This window comes from Hakea prostrata, chromosome 11, assembly GCF_041222555.1.
Source record: "Hakea prostrata isolate BN-2017 chromosome 11, UWA_Hpros_2, whole genome shotgun sequence".
Taxonomy (NCBI): Eukaryota; Viridiplantae; Streptophyta; class Magnoliopsida; order Proteales; family Proteaceae; genus Hakea; species Hakea prostrata.
Genome location: NC_142610.1, coordinates 2,686,774 through 2,710,601, shown reverse-complemented (window position 1 = coordinate 2,710,601; position 23,828 = coordinate 2,686,774). Strand labels below are relative to the sequence as shown.

Below are 23,828 nucleotides of genomic sequence, written 5' to 3'. Positions count from 1 at the left end.
TCGATTACCTTCTCATGTTCAGAGATGATGAGCCTTGCAATAAAGGTTAGATACGAGGCCGGCTAGGATGCTGGCAGCCATCTTCGCTGGCTAAGTCAGTAGGTAATCAGATTAAGATTCCGTGTGAGTGCAACACAGGAATTTGATAAGAAAATGTTTGTGTCTTACCGAAGGAGTGAGTCTTTGTTAAATAGTATGTAAGTTACCTTATTCGGATACCGACAAGATCTCTTGGCAATTAATCCGCCTAATCATCCGAAAGGGTTGACCTTCCGTATACGGCAGTGTTGCCATGTAAATCCAGCGTGAGTGGAGCCTTCCATATATGACGTACGGTCGGCTAAGAACCCGACCGTGCTGTTGGTTTAGACCCGGTCAAGTAAACTCTTCCCGCGTCAGATAGAATCAAAAGGAAATAGAAAATCTTCACTTCCAAAGGGTACCTTAGTCAATTTTATCACTAATGGATGGAAATCCTATCTTTATTCGGTCATGATGATGATGATGTTGATGATAAGCATGTTCTTCATTTTCTTTTACGTAATTTATATTTATGTTCAATCAAAAAGAAAAATTTATATTTATAATTAAGATTAATAATTTATTTGAAAAATAGTTTTTGCCTAAGTTTAAGTATTCCACAATACCATACGATACTATCGATATATATCCATATTTGATCAAATCGATACGATACATCTCCATGTCTCTAATAAATTGCACTAAAATATATTAGCCAGAACGATATAATACTCGATACAAGACGATTCTTACAATCATTTGAGCGATAAGATATTCGATCCGAATACTTTAAACTTGATTTTCGGGGATTTATTTTTTGGGTAGAAAATTTATAATAATTTCGATTCAGTGGAAGTGATAGTGTGCTGTTCCGTTTCAGTTGCTCCTCTCTAAGTCCAACAAGTCTCCGCACTTCCATTTTCTTCTTTAACCATCTGAGGGAAGGGGGAGAAAAGAACACTGCTGTTGTCTGCAATCTCATCGTTCCTGAGATTGGATTTTGGTTTCGATTTCGTGTTCTTAACTCCAATTCATCAGGTGCTCAGATCTTGAACTCGGGCAAGTATCGGCGTAAGCTTCTTCATTTTCTCCTCACTTCTTTTGTGTCTGCTCTTTCTTTTTTTACTTCTCATAGTTCAGATTAGCGATCTCGTTCCAGTGATTCTTGGTTTCTGTCACCGATTTAGATTCTTCTTCTTCTTTTTCGTTCTTTCATGGCTTCCGCCGGGAATCCAAATCAACCGGCGGCTTTCGATATGCAGAAGCTCTTCAAACCATCGACAACCCCTTCTCCCTCAAACCCTATTAGTCCAAGCGTTTCACCATTTCCAGCGTCTTCTTATCCTCCACCACCTTCTTCTTACCCTCCACCGACTGGCCCTTTCTCGTACCCTAACCAGACTGCTACTCCATTTCATAACCCTCATTACATCCCTTCTTACACTCAGGAACAGTTCTCTGGGATGAACCATCAGAGGCCTATCCAGTATCCAACATCCCCTCATCTCCAGCCACCTCCTTACCTTGCTTCTCCCAATCCTAACCATGGAGCAAGACTGATGGCTCTACTAGGCACCAGTGCCCCGGCCAACATGGAATTGCCAACTCCAACAATGACTTCACCATCTGCAGCCTCTTCAATGGCTGCTGCATCAGAATTCCCTTTGCATACCAATACCCCGATCTTACCTTCGATGCCATCTCCGCCGCCCGTGCTCATGGGGGCTCCCCAGGCGGCCCCAATGAGGTTACCAAGCAGCAAGCTCCCCAAAGGCAGACATTTGATTGGCGATAACGTGGTGTATGATGTCGATGTAAGGATGCAGGGTGAGGTCCAACCCCAGCTAGAGGTCACCCCAATCACCAAGTATGTCTCCGATCCGGGACTTGTCGTGGGGCGGCAGATTGCAGTTAATAGAACTTATATCTGCTATGGATTGAAGTTGGGGGCTATCCGGGTCCTCAATATAAACACTGCATTGAGATCATTGCTGCGAGGCCACACCCAGGTTGGCTGTTCTTAGTAACAATTAACAACTTTATGTTACGTTTGTTATGAATGTTTAAATTAGTTAAAACGTCAAATGCTAATATGTATGTTTTCTGGGTCAATCCATTTCAGGTTTATGGATGCCAATATATTAGTTTGAAGTGACTTGTATTTAAGTTAAACTGGATACATCTTCTCCAACTGTGAATTTGATATGCTAACCATTCTTCCTACATTATTTGCTTGGCGGGTGGCGTCATAACTTGCATGGGCCGTTTAATGACTTTCAGTTGTCTAATTTACGTCTTTATGCAGATTGTTGACCTAATGAGCTCTTCATTTTAGATTTGATGTTTTGATCAGTAGGTCTAGTTCCGTCTTAAGGATGAGATAGGATTCCACTTAATTTAAGCCTATATCAGAAGATTCAACATATCTTAAGCCATACTCAGCGATTAAATCACTTATGATCAATTGAGGCTGTACACTTAGTGCATGTCTATATGCTGGATTTCAACTTGAAAGAGAAAGGAGTATGTATGTCTCATATTCAGATGCTATGTCCGTTTGGTAGCTTCTAGTAAAATTAAATTTTGATATAATTTATTGCTCCATTTGAGTTCTAATGTTATGAGTATAAAGTTGTACTTGATTGACCTCTTCATCCATGAAATATAGTCTCCTAAATTTGGGTGAGTTCTATACTCACAGAGGGAACTGTTTCTAATTAAGCGTATTGTTTTACTTTGAAATAGCTGCAAATAGTTTCAGGGTGCAGGAACATTGGGCTATTAAGAAATATAAAAACTCAAGGTAATAGAAATGAGGATGTTAAGATTAGACCTATAAACGGATTGGATTCGGCTCGGATGTACCAGTATCTGAATCCGAATAGCAAAACCGCTATCCAAATCCGAATCCGGAATTTTATCGGATATCTGATAATAATCCGATTTGATAAACTATTCGATTATTGATTGGTGATTGTCATTTTTTTTTGATTTCCGATTTACAATTTCCGGTTTCTGAATCCGATTTTCAGCCCTTTTTTAAAGAAAATTGTTTAATACTTTACTCTAACCTGATAATTTTCTATTTCTGATTATCTGGTTACCGATTACTGGTTTTCAAATCCAATTATCATCCATTTTCAAAGAAAAAAATGTTGAATACTTCACTCTATCCAGATAAATTTTTGTCCAGATATTATCCTATCTGATAAGCAATTATCCGAATCCAAATCTTGTTGCTTAGTGGACGGATACAAATATTTTTCGGTAAGAAAAATTCTGGATACGGACACCCTTAAAGGAAGACAAATGCGAATTTGGAGGCGGATTTCAGCTATCCATTTATAGGTCTAATTAAGATGGATGAGTGGCAAAACTAGGAAGGACAAGGTAATGCATGATCATATTGGAGCTAGTTTGGGAATGGTTCCGGTAAATGATAAGCTACGAGAAAAGCTGATTTAGCTAGTATGACTACGTTCAACACAGGCCCTTGAATGCCCTTATATGGAGAAGTCATTTAATCTCTATTGAAGGAAATAGAAGAACTAGGGGAAGACCTAAGATAACCTTAAGAGAACTTGTGAGGATGGATGTGCATAGCTTAGGCCTTGTATTGAGTTAAAGGGCGAACCTAGGCTTAAAGGCTTCCGCACAAGCAAAGTCCTGGGTGGCAACTTTGTTGTGCCATCTTGCCCCAACTATTTTTCCTGGAAGTCTGTTTCGACGCCTTGACCTTGGGTCTAATATGGCCTTAATTAGAGCTGATTGGGATGCAAGGATCCAATCGAGCATATGGTACTATTCCTAATTGAGCATACTGTTTTACCTTGAAACTTTCACAAATAATTTCAGTGTAGTTCGTTATACGTGAATTATCTTAGATATTTAAGCAAACCCAATCTGGAGGCTTCATCGGATGTGAACTTTATATTTTTTGTCTTACCTTTCAACGAAAAGCTTAGGTTACAGTTAGGACAGTTGTGTTCCAGCCGCATGAATCTTCTACATAAGTTACTTACCACTCGGATGATTTAATTATCCCCATCCAATTACTGCTAAATCAAATGGAACCAATGCTATTATAAAAGCTTTGCCACTCGTTCCCCACTTTGCAGTCTTATATGTTCTATGTACTGTTTTAAGAAAACACATTTTTATCCAAAATGAGCAAGTTGATGCCAAACTTCCAAAATTAGGACCATGTCCAAATTTAGAAGGTAATTATATTGTTAAGAGTTACCTAAACATGTTGTGATTGCTTTGACTTCTGAATTTCTATGGCACTGACTTTTCTTCGTTGTGAATTCTCGGCTTTATTTTCATCCAGCTAAGAATTGATTTATCCTACCTCCCTTAATGCAATGAACAACTTCAATTTTCATATGTTAACATTTTTTTTCTTCATTTGTTGATTGACTTTTTCATCTGCAAACCTGTTATACTATTTGTATATCGTTTTGCCTAAGTTTATATGGACTATGTTACTACTACAGTCTTTGCATTTTCTGGTTGTTAGGTGCTTAATGGAAATAAAATATGGTTGTCACATAAAGGAGTTAGGTTTAGTCTCCTAGCTTAGTTCCTGGCTACATTTGACTAGCTAATGCAGATGGCATTACTATTTTCTGCTGATTTTTTTTCCCTGTTAAAATGCTCTTCTAGTGGAGGTACTAATGCCTGTCAAAATCCTTTGATGTAGCCTCAAGTGGATGAGTGCCAGTTCTTCAAGGATCTGATGTAACCAGGATTGGCAACCATAGGGTACCTCAGATTTTGAGCCCTAAAACAGACCCCAAGAGGTGCACCTATAGGTTGGCTACCCCATATGAGGGGAAAAGTGGTATTTTTCCATGCCATTTGGAGTCCAAAAGAGTCTAGTTAAGCCCAGAATAATTTTAGGATCCTACATCTACTTTTTGTTTTTTCGATTGGGCAAGTGGTTAGAGCCGTCATCTAGAAGTCCAATTTGGAATCCAATTTCAATTAGGGTTCCTTTCAATGTTCTACAGTATTGGCATTATTAGGTCGTTAGGTGCTTAATGGAAATAAAATATGGTTGTCACATAAAGGAGTTAGGTGTAGTCTCCTGGCTTAGTTCCTGGCTACATTACTATTTTCTACTGATTCATTTTTCCCCTATTAAAGCGCTCTTTTAGTGGAGGTACTACTGCCTGTCAAAACCCTTTGATTTAGCCTCAAGTGGATGACGACCAGTTCTTCCGGGATCTGATGTAACAAGGATTGGCAACCATAGGGTACCTCAGATTTTGAGCCCTAAAACAGACCCCAATAGGTCCACCCATAGGTTGGCTGCCCCATATGAGGGGCAAAAGTGGTATTGTCCAAAAGAGTCAAGTCTAGAATAATTTTAGGATCCGACATCTACTTATTATTTTTAGATTGCGCAAGTGGTTAGAGTCATTGTCTAGGAGTCCAAGTTGGAACCCAATTTCAATTAGGATTCCTTTTAAAGTTGGTTTGCAAATTGTATTTGTTTAGGAACTCTAACTAGAGAGTCCTTTTCCTAGTTTAGAAGTTGAGTCTAATTCTACTAGGGAACTCTAATCCTTATAGGATTCGTTAGTTGAGTCCAAGTGGGTTTTCTTTATTGAGTGCCTAGTTTCTTTCAATGTAATATGACTATGAATAGAGCACCCCCCCCATCCAACAATAAAAATATAGAATTGAAAGAAAGAGTGGAGTCGTACAGCTGAGATTATTACTGTTTGCTGCAGTTATCTGGCATCCTTTCTCTTCTTCAAGCTTGTGGCAGCCTAGATACAGTCAAGTTCCAGCAGCCTTCTAGTGACCTTCCATCCCTTATCAAGTCAGTTTGATTTTCCAACTCCCACACTTACCCTAAGCTCCTTCCCAGCCCTGCGCAAGCCTTTCCCTTCATCTCTTCTCCCAGTGGCAGCAGCAGCCTATCCCCCACATTGAACCCCTCCCCTAGGATCAGACCTCCCTTCCCTGTCTTTTCATTCTTCCAAAATCATCACAGCCTCACCTTTCATTAGTTTTGGAAAAACCTGTAATTCGTCTTCTTCCCTTAGACCGTAGAAACCCTAGTTAATCCAAGTCCGAATGTTTCCTTAATCATTCACCCAAAACTGAAACCCTTTTAGGATAACCTTCTCCTACCCTCTATCTACATTTGATATTAACCCTAATCCTAGCCCTTTCCTAGAAACCCTAGAAAATACAAAACTCTAACTTTAGGAACACTAACATTGCGGAACAATCCTGCAATTGAAAATTCTGTTAGAACATAATTGTTTCTTCAATTTTCAGACCTCCCCCACTTAACCTTAGACTTCCCTATTCATATCCACAAGTTTGGAAGTGAAAACCCTTGAACCGTAGGTCATTCTTGGTCAATTACTGCTGCTGTCCACATCAGAAAACCAGATTACATAATTCTCAAACATTAACTCAGCTGAGAACTCTAAGCCGCAGGGTATACTGGTGTGTACTTAGCTGCTGTCCTTCATGAGTTGACTGAATTCAGACATAAAACTCTAAGATTAAGCCCTAAATTACTGCTGGTTCTATAAGAGAGGATCCAGAAGACTGGCCCAGACCTTGGGTTGCATCAGGATCTTATCAAAACCAACCTTAGTCTAGGTTCAAATTAGGGTTCACAATTTTATGGTTAGAGTTTGGGAATCTAGGCAGCGAGGATTTTAGGGATTAGGATAGGGTTTGGGAATTTAGGGCAGCAAAGGAATTAGGTTTAGGGATTTCGGGCAGTAAAAGAATTAGAGCTTAGACTAGGGCTCGATTGATCTGATAAGGCTGAAATTGGGATGGAAGGTCACTAGGGTTGGGGGAATGAGCTCCCTAAAGATTGGGATAGATCTAGTGGTTAGATTGGTGTAGTTTGACCTTGAATTTTGGGTGTCAAAAGTCCAAAAATTCTAGAAAATTCAAGAAAAATATAGAAGGATGGTATGAGAGAGAGAATGGAATTGGGTGCTGACTTGTTACTTACCTGGAGCACAAGCCTTACAATGGGGTGTGATGAAGATGGAAAGAAGTGGAGGCAGGCTGCAAACACTACTGAAGGATCATCTTTCAAAAAGAGACCAAGGTTGCTTTCCCGATCATATGGAGGCCCCTTATCCTGATGAGAAACTCTACTAATGCCTTTCTCTTAGACAGCAACAAACTCTTTATTAATTATCTTCTCCAATATGTCCTTTGTTACATGCCCATGGCTTTAATGTAGCCTTACATGAGAAGGCCTAGTGAAATTAGGACTTAGAAACTGACTTTCACAGTTTTACTCAACTTTCTAATCCAAATTCAATTTGGACTCGTATAACTAAACTTTAAAGGACTATCAGATCCTAGATTGACTCGAACATTACTTGAACTAAAATAAAACATAAAAAGGCTATTCTGCCATTATAACTTAAGTTGGGCAGAATTTACATAATTAGACCAATTAAACTAAATTTAAAACCTATTTTCGTACTTGACCTAAACACTAAACTTATGGGCCCCATTTTATAGGTTCATGACCACATAAACATGTTAAACAAAGGACCTACCCTCATATGTATCAACCCTTGGTTGATTTCAAAGGAAAATATACCAATTTGGTACCGGACCCTGTATCACCCTTGCTAATGAGGTGTAAGAAGGCTTTCTGTCCATCCTTTTAGAGATGCAATAGCAATTCCCTTAAACAAAGGACCTACCCTCATATGTATCAACCCTTGGTTGATTTCAAAGGAAAATATACGAATTTGGTACCGGACCTGTATCACCCTTGCTAATGAGGTGTAAGAAGGCTTTCTGTCCATCCTTCCTTTTAGAGATACAATAGCAATTCCCTTGCAGTGCTTTGAAGTGAACCCATTGGAGTTCATGATTCTACTTGTGTAATGTTGTACATGTTTCTGGCAATTTTGTAAGAATCTGTCTTTTTTATGTAATATTATTAAACTTGTGGATAATATGCATGAATGCTGGATTCTGATTTTATATTTGTTATTATATCTATAGCTTGGGCTTCACCCCCCCCCCCCCTTTTCCCCCCAAGAAATAAGTGCACCATTTAAATGTTACTTTCTAGATTTTTATTCTCTGAAGAACCTTTTGTTATTCATTTTTGTTTTTCTTTTTGTCAGAGGGTCACAGACATGGCTTTCTTTGCTGAGGAAGTTCACCTTTTAGCCAGGTTGCTCGTTGTTTTTACTTCTTCCTTTTGTTGATCTGGTTATTCTTGGAATGTGCTAACTTGCTTGTTTACAGTGCTAGCATAGACGGGAGAGTTTTTGTATGGAAGATTAACGAAGGCCCAGACGAAGAAGATAAGCCACAAATTAGTGGAAAAATTGTTCTTGCTATTCAAATCGTAGGAGAAGGGGATCCATTACATCCACGAGTTTGTTGGCACTCCCACAAACAGGTGAATAGGAAATTGTGTATTTGTATCTGATGCAATTAAGGGCATCCAATTGGCCCTATTGGACCGTAAAGATTTTATGTGGGTCCATATTCTATGGGCTTTGGACTTTCTATATTTGGTTTAAACGTAATGGACCTATTTTATAAGCTTAGAAGTTGGGACTTGCAGGTTACATGAAATTAAGATAAGTTTGTTCAGTTCCTTAAGTTGTCAAATATAGAAAGAACACTTTTTAAGTCGTGTGACTTTTCTCCCTCTTTGAGTCGGTTTATACATATTAGAAAGGTTAAGACTTAGAGTCATTGGTGGATTCAATCTTTATACATATTAGAAAGGTTAAGACTTAAGAGTCATTGGTGGATTCAATCACAGTTAATTGGTTTTTGTGTACAAACAACCACCCTTTGCAAGATGTAATGAATGGATAAACTGTGGTGTTTTGGATGTTGTCTTTTGTGGCATGGCTATCTTCTCTTCCCTCTCATGTAATCCAGGGGTGCAAGTTTGGCTGTGATGGTCAGAATCACCTAGGCCTGGCCTGAGTCATAACAGTGTCTGGGCTCATAATTCTGTGTGGCTTGAGTTGCCCAACACTACCATCTTGTAGGTTATTTTTGGGTTAAGTAGAGCAACCATTTGGTGTCATGCATTGTTTTTTCATTTTGTGGTTATAGTCGGGGCTAGGGTCATGGTTAAGTGTCTAACCCAGTCCAGGCCTTGCATGGTCATGGACAGGGTTTTAGAAAGCCCAGCCTAACCTGACCCTGTTTTAGCCCTAATGCAATCTATCTCTGGGAGTATAAAACAGACCCTTCTTTTCTCCCTCGCCATATGATCTGTTCTTTTACCACTTGGTCTTATTATCTTGGTTGTCTTATATATTGTGCATGTTTGTTCTACCTTTTATTCTTTACTCTAGTTTTGTTTGTGGGGTTTTCCTTGTTTAATCACCTGTTGAAACTGTCCATCAATTCTTCTGTTAAAATCAGACTTTTTTTCCCTCATCATTATATAAATGAGACCACTATTTGATGTTGATTATTGAATTCCCTTGTGACTGCCCGTTGCTTCTGCTAGTTCCTCTGGTTCTCAGTTTCCCACTATTGTAGGATCCTTTGTAAATTGAAAGTCTCAGTTCTTTTTCAAAATGTGAGGCTATATTCTACAGTTTAATCAGCTACCTTGACCTTTGGTTTGCCAGATTAGCTCTATGAAGTTCAATTATCAGGTTTTCCTGGTATCTTTGTTCTTCTCTTGACATGTGAACCAGTGATCCTATACCGTTAGCATTTTTCAGAAAAGTAAACAAAGTTGCAGTTCAGTTTGGAAAGTCCTTTCAGTATTTGGATTGTACAAGAATAATATTTTTTACTTCAATTTTCTTGGCAAGGTAAATGTGACACTGTATGTTATTTTTGGAAATATACTAATGATTAACTATGACCACTTGTTTACAGGAGATTTTGGTAGTAGGTATCGGAAGACGTGTGCTGAAAATTGATACAACAAAGGTTGGAAAAGGTGAAGCCTTTTCAGCGGAAGATCCTCTCAAGTGTCCAATTGATAAGCTGATCACGGGTGTTCAGCTCGTTGGTGAACATGATGGGGAAGTGACTGAATTGTCAATGTGCCAATGGATGACCAGTCGCTTAGCATCTGCATCAACAGATGGCACGGTTTGTATTTTTCATGATTCTCTTTAAACTAAAAGGGAACTGCATCCAGTCAACCTGCCTATGTGGGTGCCATAATCTGGTAATTAGACTGAATTAAGACAATACAGAATCTGGCTGGACTGATAGAGTCCCATATCTAGCTAGACACCAATGCAATTTAATGATAATAAAGGAAAAGTAAGTCGGTACTAAACATTCCCACATTAGACTGAGGCATCCTGATTAGATCATAAGATTGTATTTGAACCATCCTCGATTCATTGAATCTGTTTGCGGGGTGTCTAGAACAGAACCAAATCAACCCAAATTGAACCAAACTGGTCCTGCATCTCATATTGCATGCCTTCTCTTGGAATCATTTACTGTTTATGTTTTTTCCCCGAGAACATAAAGATAAGCTGATGTTTATGGACTTTTGTTGTTAATCTTTTCCTTCTCATTTTCTTCATTTGTATCTACTTTTCAATTGATTATGATTTCTGTTTATTTTAGAACTATTATATATGTTCTTAATTGTCTCTAAAATTCATGCTGCAACAGGTAAAGATATGGGAAGACCTTAAGTCATTGCCCCCTGTAGTATTGAGGCCATATGACGGTCTGTCAGTTAACTCAGTCACATTCTTAACTGCACCTAACCGCCCTGATCACATTAATCTTATCACAGCGGTATGCTCCTGTACTCCTTGTTTATAATGTGTAGTTTTTCATCAACATGGTTTTTGTGCTTCTGTGGATTATGATAGAGTATTGTACTTCATGGGGCTTGTAGTTACATGAAATCATATAAATACTTTTCAATTGATTATGATTTGTGTTTAATTCAAAACTATCAGATATAAAATTTAAAAGTTATCTGTTTGCAGGGCCCTCTGAATCGGGAAGTGAAGATATGGGCGTCAGCAAGTGAAGAAGGTTGGCTTTTACCCGGTGATGCTGAATCGTGGCGGTGTACTCAGACATTGGAATTGAGGAGTTCTGAAGAACCCCGAATTGAGGAAGCATTCTTTAATCAAGTTGTAGCGTTGCCGGGTGCAGGCCTCATTCTTCTTGCAAATGCGAAGAAGAATGCTATATATGCGATACACATAGATTATGGTCCAAACCCAATGTCAACTCGTCTGGATTATATTGCAGAATTTACTGTCACAATGCCTATTTTGAGTCTTACCGGTACGAGTGACTACATATCTGAAAGGGAGCATGTGGTTCAGGTTTACTGTGTCCAGACACAGGCTATTCAACAATATGCTCTGGATCTGTCTCAGTGCTTCCCACCGCCATTGGATAATGTGGGATTTGAAAGGACAGAGTCTAATGCTTCGCGTTCTCTAGATACAACGATTTCAAGTGGATTGGGTACATCAGAGCCATCTAATTTGGGTACATCTATTGAGATGCCTGTAGGAAATGCTGCACCCAAACCAACTGTCTTTGTGAGCAGTTCTGAAAGTGTACCTGCTGCCAGTTATCCTGTACTCTCAGATTCTGCTGAGGTTCCTAGCTTACGTGAATTGGTGTCAAGTATTGAATCTAAATCAAGTGCTTTACCGCCAGCAACCTCTGATGCTGATAATATCCATGTTGCGTCACAGCCTCCTCCTTTGAGTCCGAGGTTATCACGGAAACTTTCAGGTTTTAGAACTCAATCAAATTCCTTTGAGCCTGGTCCCCAACTAGATCGTGGCAGTGACCTGCCAGTTCATGATTATTCAGTAGACAGGAGAGTGGACAATGCTAGTACAAATTTACCACCAGATATTCCTTCTTTGGATGAAATCCCTAGAAAGGATGAAAGCAAAGCTGCACAGAATGACGTTACTATGATGCCTAATCCTCCTGTGATGTTCAAACATCCAACCCATTTGGTAACTCCATCAGAGATATTTTCAATGGCTGTTACAGCTGCAGAGAGTGGTCAGGTTAATCAAGGAATGAAAAGGGCCGACGAAAAGGTACAAGATGTGGTTGTCAGCAATGATACAGGGGGCGTCGAGGTAGAGGTTAAAGTTGTTGGTGAGACTGGGTCTAGCCAGAATGTTGAGTTTGATTCCCAGAAAGAGCCACACAGTCTTGCAGACAGGAAGGAGAAATCCTTCTGCTCCCAGGCTTCAGATCTTAGCATGGAGATGACTAGAGATTGTTGTGAAACTTTTGTGGAGGAGACTCGGCAAGTTGATGATCCTTGTGTTACTGAAGTGGTAAACCGGCCTCCAAATGTTGGTGAGGAAGAATCGCAAGATGTCTCAAAAGAAGCACATGGAAAGGTTTCTGAGTCGACTGCAGCTACAACAGTTCCACAGAGTCCAGCTCCAGCTACAAAAGCGAAGAAACAGAAGGGTAAAAACTCTCAAGTATCAGGACTCTCATCCGCTTCTCCAAGCCCTTTCAATTCAACCGATTCTTCCAGTGGACCAAGTAGTAGCTCTGGTGTTCCCTCTACAGAGGCTGCTTTTGCACAAATCATGGCCATGCAAGAGACATTAAACCAGGTGATTGTTTTTATTCATCCCTTTGCACATAAAGGATCTTTGTGTAGCTTCTCATCCTTGAACTAACTGGTTTCGGGGTTGTTATATATGTTATTAAGGGTGAGAACATTCTTGAAAATCTCTCAACACTCCATCATCGTATGATTTTGTTTTGAAGTATGTCTTGTCAATGGATCTCATATTCTTGTGCTCATAATATTTCAATTTGTTCATTTTTTAAATTGAAAGCAATGCTTCAAATTTTTTTACTTAACCAGATCATAATGGAAGTCTAGGTTCCAATTGATGACATTATCTACATATACAAATTGCACACTGGAGTGCTAACCATAGTGGGGATTCGAGTTTAGTTTTTGACTGCTGCCTAAAGATATTTGTAATTATTTTTCTTAAGTAGCCCACCCAAAGGAATTTAAGAAAAATAATAAAAACATCTTAACTTCTAAGAGTCAGGCAGTTGTTAATTAGTTCTGTTTTATGGTCAATGGTTCGAAGATTGGTTTAGGTATATGTACTCATTTGAACAAGTTGAGAAAGAAGAAAGGCCAATATTTTTTGAGGTTTTGGGGAGAAGATGCACTTGCAGGATTTTGTGGATGCAGAAAAGCTTCTGAAAACTTGTAGTGACTATGTAACCTAGTCTGATGTGGGGAGAGCAATTTGATATTTGGTACAGGGCAGCGTCCTATCATCACTGATGGGAGACATCCAGGTCTTATATGCCCCCACTCTGTCAAGCAACTAGGGCATCTGCTGTTGTCTTGTAATCAGGAGATAGGGAAGAAGGCAGGCCCAAGTAGATGGCAACATGACACAGGTCCCTTTATATTGGTGGTAGTAGGCATGGCAACAAGAAAAATCTGCTGCTGCCATTTGATTCCGTCTAGTCTTCTCTAATTTTATGTTGAATGTAAAATTTGAAAAAGCTTACCTTTCTGTTAAATGTCCAAAATTCTCTCAAATTTCTACTCATCCTATTTATGTATATGTAAAATTCTGTGTTTGATCATCCTTTTCCCCCCTAACTTTGGCTTTTTGCAAAATTTACAGCTAGTGACCATGCAAAGAGAGATGCAGAAGCAGTTGTCAGTGATGGTGGCTGTCCCAGTCACCAAAGAAGGTAGAAGAATTGAGGCAGCTCTGGGAAGGAACATAGAGAAAGTTGTAAAGGCCAACAATGATGCTTTGTGGGCTCGGCTTCAAGAGGACAGTGCAAAGCATGAGAAGCTGGAACGAGATCGTTCACAGCAGATGATTAGTGTCGTCACCAACTATATGAATAAAGACTTGCCAGCCATTATAGAGAAAACATCGAAAAAGGAAATGTCTTCTCTAGGACCAGCTGTAGCTCGTGCCATTACTCCAGTTGTGGAGAAAACGCTTTCTTCAGTTGTTGGAGAAGCATTCCAGGTTCAGTCTTCTAATGAACTTGTTCTCTTATTGGTTATATTTGGTACTCTCCAAGTGATGTGGCTAACCTAGGGCTTCCAGAAACTTCATAAGGTGTTTCATGTTACTCATTCAGAAGCTGATCCAATGATCTGTTCTTTCATAGCATGTCAAGTGGTCAAACTTGATAGCTGCCACATGGTAGATCATGAAGTCCTAAATCCTGTGCACTAGAAAGTCCCATGATAACCTGATTAAGCATGAAATTGAAACTCAGAGTTAGCTCATGCAGCAGTATAGAAGATGTATTATATCTTGAATCAATGGCTAGTACGTTTGGTGTAAATAATTGTTTTAGTGGTGAAATTTTATGTGGGGCTGATCCAGACCATGCCGTCCCTATTTAATGGTTGGATTTGTCAAGTCATCCTTTTATGTGGTCATCACATGGGAGCTTCCATGGGTGGATCAACCTCAAGAAACTTATTTATGTTGTTTATCTGTGTAAATCAAAATTCAATGCTTGAATTTGATGATAAGTAATAACATGGGATAGTGTACAACATTGGTTCCCATTTACTAAGACAATGCGACACTTATAGTTGCACCAAACAGGGTGATACACGGCATTTGTATGAAACTTTTGGAGAGAGTGATTGAGCACAATCTACTACTTGAAACAATAGGACATCTTTTAGGCTTATATCAGGTAGATTGACAGTGGAAGATGTTTCTCCGTAGTCAATTTGATGCAGTCACATCCACAAGAATGTCTATAGGAAGAAGAGTTTTAAGTTAAACCAATTGAACCAGGTCCAACGTTGGATCAAATTGGCTCAATTTGGTTTTTTTTTTTTTATTGGTCCAAGTTAATTCAAGGTTAGAATACTTTTAGATTATCTTTTCATTTGTCTAGTAGCTTTTATTTTTATTAGATTGTTCTGGAATTCACGCTCATCCCCAAAGAGCTGGAGTGGTTTGTTGTTTAAAGTGCTTTTAAAATAACTGGTTTGGTTTTAGGAGTTTGTTTAGGTTTCTAATTCTGTTCTAAAGTCTTACTGGTCTTTTAATTCTCCATGTGTGGAAGTTGTTGGTCATTTTTCCAAATCCTTTACTTATGGGACTCCATATTTTGAGGCTTTAATTCTTTAAATTCCCCATGTGGGAGGAATAAAGAGGTTGTTAGTTTGTGCAATATTTGCTATTTTCTTTTAGAGTTTCAGATCTAGGTAGGTCAGAGTTCCTTCGTCAAAGTCAAAGTGGTTGAGATGCTTGATGCTTGAAGTCTATGATGTAGCCTCAATTGAATGAGCACCGGTTCTTCAAAAGTTCTTTCAAAATCAACCTTGATGTGGAGTTTAATTTAGGGTTTGGAATTTAATATTTCTAGGTTTTGTCTGGTCAGGATGGGCTGAAACTTGGAGGGAAAGTAGGTGATGATATAAGGATATGATCCCCCTAAGTCTAGATCAGGTTCAATGGCTAAAATGGGAGGTATGGAGTGTCTAGATTTAGGGTTTTATACAGTCCAGAGGTTTTATATGGTCTGGAAATTCGAGAAAAAGAAAGGTGAGAGAGAAGGGGATGAGATAATGCTAGCTGCCATTTACATTAGCGTAGGAGCCTTGACTGATGCTGTGGACAAGGTGGAATGATTTAAATGAAAGCTGAAATCCACAGCTGTCGAGGAATCCCTACTTGAAGAGACCCTACTCTCATGCTCTTGGAGATTCCTATCAATGCTGAGAACACACTATTCTTGATGGAACAGCAAAGTAAACACAAATCTGACCTTAAAAGGCTGAATTTATTAATTTGAATCTGGGTGCCTTTCCTGTTTAGGGATGGCCTTATTCATAATAAGCTGGAGGTCTAATATGTTTTGAACTTCTAACTTAACTCTTAACTCAAGATAGAAACTAATTGAGGGGCTAAGACACTTAAAAAACTGTAATAAAAACACCATAAAAGGCTATTTGTCCTGATAACTTTAGTTGGTTAGAATCTGCATATCTAGATCAATTAAACCAAACAAATAGCCTATTCGTATTTGGCCTAGACAAAAATTAGGCCTTCGTTAGATGCCCTCAGTTGTTTGAGACAGATTGTCGCTGTCTTGCCTCTTCCTTTGGTGGTGCCTCTATAGTTAACACAGTGGGGAAGCTCCTTTTGAGTGCCTGTGTCGTCCATATTTGGCTGGGGCAGAACCTTCGTAGATGGACACCTCCAAATCCCATTCTCCCGGGCAGATTTGGAAGGCCATCTGTGAACATGTCTGCTTCAAGTTTTATCTTCTCATGCCCAAACCTTTGTTGGGTTCCCAAGGAGTAGGCTCATTGTTGTTACCTAGGGATTAGATACTTCTTTGCTCTAGACATTGTTAGCTTATTCCCCCCCCCCTTAAAAACCCGGGGAAAAAGAAAAACCCTTTCTATCTTCGTAATGTATTTACGCCCGCAGAGTAGGCCCATGACCTCAGAAACCTATTGAACAAAGGCTCAACACACGAATCTGTCAACTCTAGGTTGATTTCAAAGGGAAATAGACCCAATTTAGTGCTGGATTTGCATCAGTCCCAAGGTTTTTTTTTTTTCAAACTGGTGTTTTAGAGTCCAAGTCACCTGCTGGATTGTGGAATGTGGACTCAATTTTTATGGACCTTCATTGTCAACTGGCTGCTGATTCGGATCAAATTTTTGAAGCTGCTGCCATTGAAGCTCACTTATCCCAATCACTTTCCTTTGGATAAAAGCTGAGTTCCAACAGGCCTTCACATTCAGACTGTGATTCAGCTCCACAAGCTCCATTAAACCTTCCACACCGCAGTGAAATCTGCAATAGCAGATTTCAGGGACCATCAATATTCAGAACTGCCTTTCCTTTTGGGCAACCCTCCTTTAGGTTATTCCCATGCGATCCAAAGTATGCTTATCATCGCCAACCTAACCACCCCCCCGGCGGCGAAAAAAAAACATCCTTTCTTTCTCCCTTTTTTGACCATAGATTCCTAGTTCCCTTCAATAATGTCCTTTTTCTTTAAAACCCCGAAAGACTGATGCTCGACCTCAGGGAAGCTTTCTTTCCAACTTCTAACTCAATGAGTGCCAAACTCCAACAAATATCAATCTAGAACCTTGGTAAATCAATTTCAAGTTCCTTTTGCCTAAAAGGTTGATCCAAAACCCCAATGATGTTAGCAGCTCCCCTTCCCCCCACCCACCAAGAGGAGGGAGGGGGAAAAAAAAAAAAGAACTTGAAAGATGGACCCTAGAACCAAGCCCAACTGACACACCAAGGGCTGGCCATATTTTGGTCATCTTGGCAAAATGCTTGTGTCTTAGGTCTAGGTTCCGTTGAGTCCAGTGTGTTTTTTTCCGCTAAAAGGATCATTATATTAAGCGAAGAAGAAATATTAAAATTACATCAATTAATACCTTATAAAGAACCAACCTCCCTTACCCGCAACAATTGTTGCCCCCAATACACCCTTCCTCACTAGTTTCTACTTAGATTAGAAAACCACTAACTCATAAAACGAAATCTAGGACGTCTAGAGGCATCCACATCAAGTTCATTAAGGATTGAAGCTGACCAAAGAATGTTAATATCAAAAGTTCCTGTCCTAGCTGCCGAATTTGCCAAAAAATCTGCCACTGTATTAGTTTCACGATAGCAATGTGAAATCTTCCAATCTATAGTCAGCAAATATTCTTGTAACTCTCTCCACATATGAAAGATATACCAAGGTATTTTCTTCTGCTAAAAAATTATCTAGTTACTTCTAATGTAACGAGTTGGGATCTTCTATCCCAAGGGTGGGCAAGGGTAGGCAATTGTTGAGTCTAGTGTGTTGTTTGGACCCTAGATCTATTTGTATTTTTATTTTTCTGATTACCATTTGCAAGATATTTGTGTCATTGTTTAGGTTAAATTCCCAATTAGGTTAGAACCCCACAATTTGAGTCTACTTTGATCTCCTCATTTTTAAGACTCCATATCTACTCTTAGAATTTGGATTGGAGTCCTATAGAGTTTTTGTTTTATTATTTTTTATTATTTTTTATGTCAGAGTAGTTGAGTTTGTTGGATAAGCCAATTACAGTTCTAGTTGATTTTCCAACTTAAGAGCCCTTTTTCATTTCTTATTTGAGCTAAAAATAAAGCCCTCTAGTTATATAATTTTTCAAGTTGAAATAAATACAAATTTGAGTTTCGGGGAAATCCAGGTTGTGGTCTTCTTGAGAGGGCCACGGTGGAATTTGAGAGTTATCTTCTTTAAACCACAGCGGTCATTCAACAGAAATAGCAGCCTTCTACAGACATTCCCCAACCCCTACCCATTCTTCCCTACCCACAGACCCTAAAACTGTAACCCTATTGCCATTATCACCTGTTTTTCTATTTTTCTAGAATTTTCTGGGATTTTTGGACTTTTTCTTAGACCTAAATTCAAGGTCAGATCTACAGCAATTTAACCATTAGATCTGTCTAAAACTTTAGGAACATCACTGACCTTCCATCTTAATTTTCAGCCCAATGGGACAGAGTCCTAACACTAACCATGAGTCCTAAGCCAAGTACAAAACCTAGTTTGAACCCTAACCTTAAGGGATTAATTCTGAAATTATAAAATAATGAAATCAGAGTTAATTCTAGCCTAACCAAACCCTTCAATCATCCCATACTTAACCTTTGATGCCTTAAAACTGTACAAACCCTAATTAGGATTATGCAATTACATCTCTGTTAAAACAGAATACTTTTCATTAATTCCAGCCCCCGACCTAACCTGCCTGAACCCTGAAACCCCCTATCAATTAACCCTTAGACTACCCTAAAACTATTCCTATGACTTGGGCCTCAAATTGGTGTATCCGCAAGGTATTTGGTATGAAAAACAGCTGCTGTCCATTAAGATTTCAACCCAGACAGCAGGAGTTTAAACCCTAATTTGCTACTGGTTCTATTTGAGAGGATCCTGGAGACTGGGCCAGACCCTGGGTTACATCACCTGTCCTTTAAAAACATTGATAAAGCTTAATTTTCAACAATTGTTAATCGCAAACTAAAATTTTAAGCTTTTGAATTGATCTTTCAATTATAAACAATCATCACCAACAGAGGAGACCTAGTTCTCAATCTTCAACCAGCAACTAGTCTAAAACAATCCCAAATTGTGGCATTTGTGCTGCTTTCCTCAAAGAAAAATTGAAGCAACTCCAAAACTCTAACAGGAATGAGTCAATCAATAATGACTGAGATCTTGAAAAGGGAGGAGACAAGATGCTAAAAGGCTGTAGCAGTTGCTAGAGATCTTGCTTTGATAGCATGCAAGTAAGTAATAATAAAAGAGAAAAGACCTTTGGAGTTCTCCACTTCGTGTTGAAGCACAAAGTTCATTCAATATGTAAGTAACACAATAGTGAAATCAGAAATAAGCAAATAATGCATACCTGAACTACTCTTGACTGGTGCCAAAACTCAATAGTCTCTTCAAACATACTTAATAAGTAACAGAATATTGATAATAGAATGAATAAAACTAGCCTGCTAGGAGGCAAAGCCATTTATACTTCACCACCATCAACTAAAAGAAGTGTTTCATACAGGAAAATCTCATAAAATCCAGCTGGAGGTTATATGTATCTTTTTGGTGGTTATAGCCTATCGCATCTTGCGCCACTTCTTGCAGGATAGTCATCCTTTTTACCTCTGCAACATCAAGGAGGTATCCACCTGATAGAATCATTTTGACAATGGCTGGCCAATTTAAAATTACTTATGCTAGGTGTTACATTGTTTTGCATTGGGAAGCTTTTCTGCACATTTGATTTTGTGCCATTTTCTTTTTCTTCCTCTTACCTACCCCCGAAAATGAAACACACACATACAGATATCCCCATTTTAACATTCTCTCTGTCTTGTTGGAATCTTATTGAAGCTTGTTTTGCAGAGAGGTGTTGGAGACAAGGCTGTGAATCAGTTGGAAAAATCAGTTAATTCAAAACTGGAAGCAACGGTAGCTAGGCAAATCCAGGCTCAATTCCAAACTTCTGGAAAACAAGCTCTTCAGGTAGATTCATTCACAAGATTGATGGATTATCCTGTTTGAGGTCAATTGTCTATAATTATTCTTTGTTGTATCATTTTTTGTTTGGCTGGAACTCTTCTTGTATCTCTTGAATTTTGAGTACGGTTCAACATGGGATCACTTTTAATGAGTATTATTCAAATTGGGTTATCACTTGTATATATAATCATTTAGTGTATGAACTTAATGTGACCGAACCTTCTTTATCATTGAAACATGTAGGATGCTTTAAGGTCCACCTTTGAAGCTTCAGTAATTCCAGCATTTGACATGTCATGCAAAGCCATGTTTGAGCAAATTGATGGCACATTTAAAAAAGGGATGGTTGAACATGCAGCTGCAGCTCAACAGCAGTTTGAGTCTGCTCATTCTCCATTGGCTGCTGCTTTAAGGGTATGTACAATGCTATCCTAAGCCGCACTTTTTGTGCATCTGTATATTTTTCAAATTAATACTCGTAATTGATTCAAGCCCATGGTAATTGTGGTTGACTGCTTACTAAAGAAATGACACTTAAATGTTTCATTTATGAACATCTAATTTTTATGACCATAATCGGATGGCAATCGGTTTTGCAAAACATTGGACTCGTACCTTTGAATTATGTGCAGTATTATTCTCTGGATGTAGCTCCTCAAACTCAGCTTTTCCACTGCTGGTCTTTTACCCTACATTTCTATGTTTTCCTGAGCTTAGGATCAAGCTCCAGTCAGACAAATTATTTGTTCTGGGTACGGATATATGGTTGACTTGACCTTGTCTCTTGGCCGTGCAAAAGGATGAATCTGGCTGAAGGGATTGTGGCTAATTCCATAAAATCTTACATTCTTTTGAATCTATGGTCGCTTTTGCAATCAAAGAAATAGCAAAACTTAGATTTATCTCTGAAGCTAGAAACACATGTTGATTAAGTTGCTGCTTGGGGTCTTTTTCTCTTCTTAGCTTATACTTTGAAAGTTGGAACGTGTCCTTTTAATAACTGAAATTATTTTTGGAAGTACCCAATGAAGAGGCATTCTGACATTTAATTTTGTATATGCTGCCCTAGGTGTGACATGGGGATCTTTGGTGAGATCCTTTCATGAGGGTCACTATCTATCTATAAAATCCTTCATGGTGACTGTATCACAAGTTAGTACTCTGTGGTAATTAAGAATAAGACACCAAAATTCAATTAATCATCTAATCTTTTCTGAAATATAGTCAACTGAAGAGAACAGAAGGGCTGATCCTAGCTTTTAATAGGAAAGATCCGAAAGAAGTATTTCCATTAAATGTATGCTTTTAACCCTTGTAATCTCCAGAAGCTGGCTTTGAGAAGCCAAGAAGCACAAGCCCTGAAAACCTTAGCTGAATATACTGAACCTGAACTGTAATGCAGTTGCTTTTGTTAGCTCCAAACATGAAGCATCTGCAAACATATTATATCCTCGCAGTTGATTTTAATTGCAGTTATAATGCATGGATGATGCTAATGGTGAATGTTTCGGCTGGTGGCTTGATTTATCTTATGATGTTGGATGTCCTTTATATGTCGTGCTGGCCATGTGAGGATTGCTCCTTTGGCAAATTCTCCTTTTGCCTTAGTCTATTGTAGTTCACAAAATTGTAGACTGGTGGACTACCTTGTCTATTTTTATATTTCATGTATTTTTCTTATTCTTTTATGTTTTGCCGTCCAACCATATGCTTTCCAGGAATGAGTGAGGATCCCCTACTCTTAAACATGTGCAAGGTAGAGCTACGCATCTTATTTGTATTTTCTTTTAATAATATTCTAACATGATATTGCAGGATACAATTAACTCGGCATCATCAATTACTCAAACCTTGACTGGAGAGATTGCTGATGGCCAGCGTAAGCTTATAGCTCTTGCGGCTGCAGGAGCAAACTCAAAGGCAGTAAATCCTTTGGTCACACAACTAAGCAATGGTCCTTTAGGTGGTCTTCATGAGATGGTCTGTTCTAGTCTCTCATGTGTTTTCTTTGAAAGCTTTTATTGGACATGCATCAGTTTTGAGTATTATTAGCTCTAGAGATGCTCTTGGGCTTTCTCTGATTTTCAGCAGGCCATGTCTGTACAACAGGTTGAGGCACCTTTGGATCCTATGAAAGAGCTATCAAGATTGATATCCGAACACAAATTTGAGGAAGCATTTATTGTAGCTCTACAGAGAAGTGATGTCTCTATTGTATCATGGCTTTGTTCTCAGGTGTGCTTTCATCCACAATCATATATTATAGATAGGGTTATTCAAGTTCCACCCTCGATAGAGTTAATTTTCTAACATAATCATATAGAGTTGCGTTAATATATAGGGGATTTTACATAACTCTTTGTGCTCTATGCTATAGATACTTTTTATGTGTGAAATTGGTCTAGTGAATCAGATCTATCAGTTTCATTTCACTCGTTGTCTATTCTCAGGAAACAAAAATGAATCAAAACCTTAGAGGTGTATAATCCCTGCAGCATCCTTAATAATTTCAGGGAACTCTCAGGAAAGGCACTCAAGTTCATGTTAATTTTGTCAGACTGAATCAGCGAGTGAAACAATCACTTGCAATTCAGACTGGGTTTGACCTAAATAATAGAAAATTTCAATTTCTAAAAGTAGAGAATTTATTTATCACTTGTGTGTGTGTTTATTATAATTGAAAACTAACTTTAAACAACACTAATTCTTCAACACTGGTGCGTGTGTTATCTTTAATTGAAAACGTCATTAAACTCTTTTGATAGAATTATGTTGCTATTTCTTATTTTCTCAGTCTTGGTGCTGGTTGTTGACCTATCCATCTATAAGACACTTGCTGGTATTTTATTGAAATCATTGTAACATGTTCTGGTTACTAGTCAGCTCTCTGTTTGTTCACAATTTTTATTACTGATAATTGGACTACCGGTGTTGATTGTGTTCCCGTCTGCTAATTTGATATTATTGATTTTCTTTTTCTTTCCCTTAGGTTGATTTTAAAGGTATGCTAACGATGGTGCCTCCACCTCTGAATCAAGGAGTTCTACTATCCCTTATGCAGCAGTTATCTTGTGATATCAGCAAGGAAACATCTCGAAAACTGGCGTGGATGATGGATGTTGTTGTTGCCATAAATCCGACGGACTCAATGATTGCAATGCATGTGAGGCCGATTTTTGAGCAGGTCTATAAAGTATTGGCTCATCACATCACTTTGCCAACTGCAACTTCCAATGATATTACAACCATGCGGATCCTTATGCACATCATCAACTCCATGTTGATGTCTTGTAAATGATTCCTTTCTGATAAAAATAAGTGTGCAGGAGGATCAGGAAGGATACTTACTGTTAGGACTTCTTTGCTTATAGGGCGGTGTGTAGCAGCAGGTTTGTACAGTGTAGGTAGGAATTTTTCTTCAATAGCTGCTTTACTGCATGGTTTGAAACATTGTGATGTGATTATGTAAAGTTGAAAAAACTCAAAAAGGGTTGTTTTGGGAGGGCGAAGGAGGGGTTGGTTGGTTTACCTTGGGGTCTATACTTTTGCAGAAAGTGGCGTTCAGACATGTAAGTTTGCATTGAAGTCCTTTTTAGTATGGGAGGGGGAAAAAATGGTTATCTAGTTTTTCCCTGGTCAAAATACATTGAAAAACTATTACTAGCTTAAACTGCTTACTGTTTGCATGATTACCTCATTCGGTCATTGGCTTGCAGGTTTTGCTGGCTGGTTCAATCCTCCCTCGCTAACCACGTTGTGAA

At 38.7% G+C, this 23,828-nt stretch overlaps 1 protein-coding gene across 2 annotated transcripts; it reads left to right on the top strand.

Annotated features, from left to right (window-relative positions):
- Nucleotides 1-869: 869 nt before the first annotated feature.
- Nucleotides 870-23,753, top strand: LOC148999577 (enhancer of mRNA-decapping protein 4-like). Of its 2 annotated transcripts, none has more exons than XM_089141020.1 (12): nt 870-2,030; nt 8,160-8,209; nt 8,284-8,440; nt 9,898-10,116; nt 10,657-10,785; nt 10,983-12,608; nt 13,659-14,018; nt 19,951-20,070; nt 20,311-20,481; nt 21,883-22,047; nt 22,159-22,302; nt 23,057-23,753. In XM_089141020.1, the coding sequence occupies exons 1-12, from the start codon at nt 1,236-1,238 to the stop codon at nt 23,363-23,365; spliced, it is 4,245 nt and encodes a 1,414-aa protein (XP_088997146.1). In that variant the 5' UTR covers nt 870-1,235; the 3' UTR covers nt 23,366-23,753. The 2 variants fall into 2 exon arrangements, with proteins under 2 accessions (XP_088997146.1, XP_088997147.1); XM_089141021.1 differs by having other exon boundaries at nt 22,177-22,302; nt 23,057-23,752.
- Nucleotides 23,754-23,828: the final 75 nt, after the last annotated feature.